The sequence below is a fragment of the Suricata suricatta genome, chromosome 8 (genome assembly GCF_006229205.1).
Source record: "Suricata suricatta isolate VVHF042 chromosome 8, meerkat_22Aug2017_6uvM2_HiC, whole genome shotgun sequence".
In the NCBI taxonomy this organism is placed as follows: domain Eukaryota; kingdom Metazoa; phylum Chordata; class Mammalia; order Carnivora; family Herpestidae; genus Suricata; species Suricata suricatta.
The window spans coordinates 127,041,841-127,049,455 of NC_043707.1; the positions used below are offsets into that span (position 1 = coordinate 127,041,841).

General features: G+C 41.2%; 1 protein-coding gene across 3 annotated transcripts in view; it reads left to right on the plus strand.

Moving 5' to 3' along the window:
* The window catches only part of HP1BP3 (heterochromatin protein 1 binding protein 3), a 39,800-nt gene extending 35,369 nt beyond the window's left edge, over positions 1 to 4,431 (plus strand). For all 3 annotated transcript variants that reach the window (XM_029946577.1, XM_029946579.1, XM_029946580.1), the window contains 3 exons: positions 416 to 527; positions 2,055 to 2,168; positions 2,617 to 4,431. In XM_029946577.1, coding sequence (XP_029802437.1) covers positions 416 to 527; positions 2,055 to 2,168; positions 2,617 to 2,911 — 521 coding nt within the window. In that variant the 3' untranslated portion in view covers positions 2,912 to 4,431. The remainder of the gene's footprint in view (positions 1 to 415; positions 528 to 2,054; positions 2,169 to 2,616) is intronic.
* The last annotated feature ends 3,184 nt before the right edge of the window (positions 4,432 to 7,615 follow it).

Here is a 7,615-nt window from a genome sequence, read left to right on the forward strand (position 1 = left end):
TGCCCTTGGTTTTATCTTTATAGATATTCGCCTGAATGATTTCTTAGTACATAGATGAGTACATAGATGTTTGAACGAGTGGAAATGAGAGATTTAGGTTGGCTGTTAGTCATTTTTGTGCCACTGTTGGGCAGGTCACTCACACCTCTGGGCTCCTCTTGTGCTTTCTCTGAAATGAGGAACTTGACTTAATGGTTCTTAAGTCTCAATCTCTTGCAATGACAGTTTAACTCTTCTCAAATTTATGGGTACTTAATCGCTAAGTGAATTAGTTAATCCATTTGGCCACAAAGAATACACTCACACGTGTCAACTATTGTCTGACGAGACAGTAAATTGGGGCGTAACTGATTGTGGTTGAGGGGGTTATAAAATCGAATAACTAACTTTCTCCATTTCTGGAATTTTTGTTTAGTGCATTTGTTGAAGAAGACTCTGCAGAAATGCGAAAAGAATGGGTGGATGGAACAGATCTCTGGCAAAGGGTTCAGCGGCACCTTCCAGCTCTGTTTTCCCTATTACCCCAGGTAAGAGCCAGCTCGTCATGTGAAGTGTTGGGCGTTGTAAACTTAAAATCTGATTCTAGGTTACAGTCTTGGGCTTAACTGATTAATTTATTGCTGTTTTACTTGGAAACAAAGACTACCTAAGGTAGTATTATATTAGAGCAAAAGCTTTTCATGTTAGAACAGGGGAATCTTCGCTGTCCTTCTAGATCTTATTAGCTACCCATTCCTTAAAGTCAAGCGTTGAATTCTTGGGGATCATTGGCTAGTTATTTTTATGTTAATTGTTTATTAAGTAAATGATAAAGACGAGGATTGTGTGTGTTTTCACTCTCTGTCACCCAAGGAGGGAAAGCGTTGGCTGCTTCCAGTAACCCTAATCTGCCTTCTCCATACGATAGAGACAGGGTCAGGGCCTTCTTATACTATGATTCCTAGTAAATTGCCGTGCCATGTACCACTGAAGCCCTATCTTAGCAAGAGTATAGTATATTTCTTAATTGTACCTTGTGCACAAGCCTGAGTTACGTGGTTGATTGCATAGTATTTGAATTTTTCAGATATTAAATTTCTTAAAGTCATGTATAAAAAATGTTGTAATAAGGACTTATTAATCAATGGAGTCAATATTTCTATCAGTAAGGGCAAAGAAAATTAGAAAATCCTTGCTGAATTACTCTAAAACTTTGAAGAGATTCAGCCTTTATAATATTTTGAGGACTTTAACCAGTATCATGAGGCCACAAAATAGTATACTTCTATGCAGACCGTTTGCAGACCAGTCGTTGCTGTATTATATTCAGTGACTAATACAGTGCTGGACACACATAGTCATTAATTGCTTATTAAGTAAATGATTAAGAATCCATTTTATTGGGGCACCTGGGTGGCTCAGTGAGTTAAGCATCTGACTCTTGATTTTGGTGCATGTCATGATGTCACAGTCATGAACTCAAGCCTCATGTTGGGCTCTGCACTGGACGTGGAGCCTGCTTAAGATTCTCTCCTTCCCTCTGCCTTTGCCCTCCCTCACTCACCCATATTGCTCTTTCTCTCAAAACATTAATGGGGTACCTGGGTGGCTCAGTCAGTTGAGCTTCCAACTTGAGCTCATGATCTCATGGTTCATGGGTTCAGGCCCCACGCTGGGCTCTGTGCTGACAGCTGAGAGCCTGAAGCCTGCTTTGGATTCTGTGTCTCCCTCTCTCTCGGCCCCTCCCCTGCTTGTACTCTGTCTCTCAAAAATGAATAAACATTAAAAAAAAATTTAACATAAAATACAAAAACAAATGAAAAAGAATCGGTTTTTTTAAATGGCAGGAGGAAGGGAATGAGGTATGGTCCTAGACTTTTATAGTTTTATTTTAACTGAGTGTTCAAAACAGGTTAAACTGTAACCTAATACTTGTAACATGGCATTTGGGGAGGAAGTGGACTGTCCAGGAAAGAGCATCTAGGGTCACATTTCCCCTTGTCCTATATGTCCTACATGGGACTTCTCTTTTACATAATTTTACCTAATTTTTCTTTTCTTTTATCTTTTAATAGTCCAGGAGTTCTATTTCCAAAGAAAGAGCTAGATGATTCAAGAGATGAGGATGAAGATGAGGATGACTCTTCAGAAGAAGACTCTGACGATGAAGAGCCACCACCTAAGAGAAGGTATGGATGTGTGGGAAACCTTCCTACCTTTGAGCTAACAGTAGTAAATAGCACTTTAACAACTCAGGATCTGTCTCAGAAAGCTCTTTGTGTAACATTTGAATTTGTCTTACTGGAAATTCAGGGGCTTTGAACTTAGGAAGCATTGTGAGTATGTGTAATTTACTGTTTGGTCAAATCTGTATGTATATCTGTAGTTTGTTATTCAAAGAAAAATAATCCCATATTTTTGTAGGCAAGACATCACAAATTATGTACAGACTTCCATGAAGTGATTGAATTTTTATACAGTTTTAGTTAAGACTCTAGTTAAAAAATAACCACGTTCCTATTCTTTACATAGGTGACTTCTGTCTGCCCTGTGTCTTTTTTGACAAAGTATCTGGTCGTCGTGGCAAAGTAAATCTATCGAGTACTAAGTGAGCACCTTTGCTCTTTGTTCTCACAGGCTGCAGAAGAAAACCCCAGCCAAGTCATCGGTGAAGGCTGCACCTATGAAGCAGAGAGGGTCCAAGCCTGCTCCCAAAGTCCCAGCTGCCCAGCGAGGGAAAGCTAGGCCCCTGTCTAAGAAAGCCCCGCCTAAGGCCAAAACTCCTGCCAAGAAAGCCAGACCCTCATCCTCAGTCATCAAGAAACCTAGTGGTGGCTCTTCAAAGAAGCCTGCAGCCAGTGGGAGAAAGGAAGTGAAATTGCCCAGCAAGGGCAAAGCCAACATGAAGAAATCTTTCAAAGCAAAAAAGTAAATTTTATAGGAAAAAAAGGGTATCATGATAAAATTCAGAATCTTATTTTCTAAGATCAGTGTGCATTTGTTTTAGTTTTGATGCTTTTAAAGTTACATTTTTTTCCTTCCCTATGAACATCGTGGGGAGGGAATATAAATAAACCAGTTTAGGCATTTGTTAGCTTTAGGTGCTGTTCTTGGTGCCTGCCCTCCTGCAGTCATTTTAATTTCTGCAATAACTCCGGATTTTCCTGAGCTATATGACCTATACTCGTCATTTTTTCTCCTTCTACCCCAACCCTCTTTTTTTATGGTCAGCTTTGACTTTTTTTTTTCTTTCTTTCTTCCAGCTTTATCTAAACATTTGCAAAGATTTTTATATTTGTAGAAAACATCAAGAATAGGATGCTGGTCAGGTGCTGGAAGTAAAAACAACAAACAAAAAAAAAGAGGCAGGATATAGCACTGACGGAATTGAAAAGCCTTCTGCCTGGAGACTTCCGTTTTCGCTGTAAGAATTACTCTTATTTATAAAACCACTCCACTAACCCTTTCTCTCCAACTATATAAACACAGAGACATCTTAGCTTTGGGAATAAGCCAAAAAACGTTGTGACTTCATTAGATCCTGCAGACTTACCACTCCTTTGGGCCACTTTTCACGTTGGCCAATTTCTGGTGTTTTCCACTGTCCCACGGCATTGCGCGCCCTCCACCACAAGCACAAATTCCTTCCGCCACGTGGTTTTTGACTGAACGGGAAATAGAGGAATATATTGAATTTGTGATTTCTGATGTCTCCTGTGTTACCAAAAACCAAAACATATAAAATCTCAATCAGATGTTTAAATATATTTTTTAATATTTGGAGTATGAGTTGTCATTTCCTGTTTGCCTTTTTTTTTTTATAAGGAAATGTTGGAGAGTTACATCACTACTAATATAGAAATATTAAGTGGAAAATCGTACAATTTGCTAAAATAAACTAAATTCCAGAATCATCTGTGGGTTTTTTCCCCCTCCTTTCTTTCCATAGCACTTTTGATATCAAGCAGGTGGCTTCCTTTTTTGAGATATTTACAAAAAGAAAAGGAAAAAAACAAATGAAGCCCAACTACCTAACCCTTCCTCATTGGTATTTGTTTTAGTATCGTGAAGTTGTGTTAAATAGTACTAGCTTTCTACTGGAGAAATACTGATTTCCGGTTCTCACTTATCCTCCCCGTGGCACTTGACATTTTAATTGTCTTAAACTTTTTGGTGCACGTGTTCTGGCCCCTCGCGTGCCGCCAGCAGCAAAGGACGCCTGTTTCCTTCATTCCACTTGCACTGTCTCCTGGGACCCGCCTGCGGCCCGCGCGCCACTGGGAGCGGACACGAGAAGGTCGGCGTGAACTAAGCCCGTGGTCACGTGTGCCCCCATCATGAGCTCATTGGAATTTGTGTTGCATGTAAGGCAATCTTTCCTGTTGTAAATCTTCCTTTTTTTATGTACATATATTTTGAAAAATATGAATAAACATGAAATTTTAAAGCTGCTGAGCTGTAGCTTCTATTTAAAAGCTTCTAGTATACCCGTAAAAGTAGCTGAGTGTTGCCTTCACTTGAGTGTTTTCTACTCCTTGGAATAGCTGCTGTCCATTTTCCTTTTTATTTATCTTATTTTTTATTTTCTCAATGTTTATTTTTGAGAGAGAGAAAGCGTTGGAGCCAGGGAGGAGCAGAGAGAGAGAGTGTGTGAGAGCGGGGGAAAAGCAGAGAGAGAGGGAGACACAATCAGAAGCAGGCTCCAGGCTCCGAGCTGTCAGTGCACAATGTGGGGCTTGAACCAGGAGATCATGACCTGAGCCAACCAGGCGCCCCTCCGTTTTCCTTTTTAAATACAAACTCCAGTTAATTTGCTTTTGAATTCTTCATATGGGTGGTAAAGAATCTTTCTTGGTACATTAAACCCGATTATTTAATGAATAAGAGGTTTAAAAGATCATTTTGCATTTTATTGAGGTCCTTGTTTTTTGTTTTTATAATGTCTTATATTTTGAGAGACAGAGAGAGACAGTATGAGCAGGGGAGGGTCAGAGAGAGAGAGAGAGACAGAATCTGCAGCAGGCTCCAGGCTCTGAGCTGTCAGCACAGAGCCCAACATGGGGCTCGAACCTACGAACTGTGAGATCATGACCTGAGCCGAAGCCCAACGCCCAACCGACTGAGCCACCCAGGTGCCCCAAGGTCCTCATTTTCAAGATCATAGATTCTAGTTTTTTACGTTTAATGTTTAGCTACGTCCTTTAGATTAGAAAAAAAAAATACAGCATTGCGAAAGGGTTGGTACACCCTGCAGACCTGATCTTAGAAAGTATTTCTAATTTCTCTTAATGCTCTTTAGCAGGTCATAATTCTTAATCTCTTAGTAGTATGAGTGTTGGGTACTTGTGCTAAGAATTTGCAACTCTTCTGGGATCAAACGGAGCATTTTGGTTCGTTTCTTTTGTTTTACGATGCCACTTTTAAAAAGATACTCTGAATAGTCACCTCACGTTTATATTGTCCAGCAGGTGCTCCGGCGCAGGGTAAGAAGCACATGAGCTCACTGGGGGTCCTTTCCCACTCTGCCATTCTGTAGTTAAGATAACGTCCTAACTTTGTCAAGTTATGACAAAGCTCAGGTAAGGACAAGACCGTTCCTCAGCATCTTGTGCAGGGAGACAGCAAGAGGGCTGCCCCGCTCCCCCGAACACCCCCGTCGTCAGAGGCGTGCGGGCACCTCGCTCGTGTTGAGGGAAAGGAGTGCTTGCTTTTTCCTCTCTCCAGCCGTCCTAAAGGAGTAAAATACATAAATCTCACTGCCGTGTCACAGAAGGAAACACCACAAACGCCAGAGGTAATCCCAGCGATTTCCAGCATGGATCACTCTCCGCTAGTGACTTAACTGAGTTCAGTTAGTGTTTCACACTCTTCACCCGCCTACAAACTACCTTTGATAAATGTGCCTCAGAAAGTACTGGGGAGAGATCGTCAGCTTCTCAACCTCCCTGGGAAAGAAGAGCTACCGTTGCAGAGAAAAACGTGGAGACCTTTTCTTAGTGTTCGAATACAAGCATTCAATACATATTATAACCATCCACATGGTCTTAATTAAAAGGTGGTCTGGTCCCTTATAAATCTTAGAACAGATTTACATCTAAATCGTGTCTATTGGGTATAATTAGCCAGAAAATTACCTGAAAACAAGAGCTAGGTAATATGCCAATACCTTTAACATTTTTTCCATCACTTAGAAAAGTTCGTCATCCCTAGTTTTGGTTTGCTGACCTATTTTTTTGTACTTTAAAGAACCTATTCTTGCTCAGGCTGTGATAACTCTTGCCATCCTGTGATACATTAGGAGAAAGAGGTTAAGCCAGCCATATTCATGAACTGCTGTATTTAGCCAAGTAAGAAAAACTTTAAAATTTTAGGATTATAGTTGAGATATCTCCTCTTTGGAACCTGAGAGTCATATTAGTTACTTTATTTCTCTTTGGGCTAAGGAAAAATTCTAATTTTGTCCATGATGGGAAATTCTCTTAACTGGAAAAAGATCATCATTAAACTCTCCCCCTCCACCCCCCGAAGTTCTGACTGATGTTGCTTCCCAGCATGCAGTTTGTTTTGCAGTTTCTTGGTAGAACAGGTGGTCATTCAGTTCTGCGGAGCCGAAGCTACAGTAACGAGCCCGCGCTGTGGGCGCTCTTGGCTTAGGAGCTCTGGACGGACTGCTGAGAAGCCGGGAGACGCGCTCCCCGGCACCCCTCGCCTGCGCCTGTGCGGAGCTTGCCTTTCTTAAGAAACTAACCTCTTAACATTTTTTTTCCCTCTTTTAAGTCCTTCTATCATTTTCCACAGATTCTTCACTGGTTTTTCTGCTGGAGAAACTTCCTACCTTTGATTATTTAAGTTTATTAGTTTAGTCTGAACTGTTCCTAGCTTTGTCAACAACCAGTATGTGAAAGGAGGCTTCAAAAGGTACCTTCCCAAGTCATTTTCCTCAAAAATGGCGATTCTCTTTCTCTTGATACCGCATATAAATGTGTAATTAACACTATTTGCTATTAAATCGTTGTTTGACAATGAGACCTTTCTGCTGCCTGGAGTGTTCAGTAAAGTGTAGTTACAAATTTGACTTGTTAATATAAATAATGATAGTGACAATAATAGCCAGCACTAACTGAGTTCCTTGTACAAGTCAGGCTCTATACATGCATTGTATCATTGAATCCTTGCAGCCCTGGGAGGCGGTCATTGCTTAGTAGGCCCATTGCTTCTCATGTCCACTTCACAGAAGGGAAACTAAGGCAGAGCCGGGTCCAGAAACTTGCCCCAGGCCGTAGCCAGAACTAAAGCCAGACTCTGAATGCAGAGCCATCTCTAGCTGCTCTGCTAGGTTTTCTCCCCTCTCCCTTCGGCAATTTTTCACGCTTCTGAATTCCCTTGTCCTACGAGCCCAGTGACTCGGTGTTCTGGTCACGGAAGACAAAGGACTTGAGAGTGGGGAGGATTTGGAAATGAGACGACACTGTCAAGTGTGCTTCTAGGAGTCCCCGTGGCTTTTGCTTTAACAAGTTTCATAAGAACTTAACCACAGTCCGATCTTGGGTCTGTGGTCATCCAGCAAGTGGGAATGTTGTCCAGGCTGTCCTAAGTTGTGTTTTGGATACTGTACAAGTACTTGGTCATTCCCAGA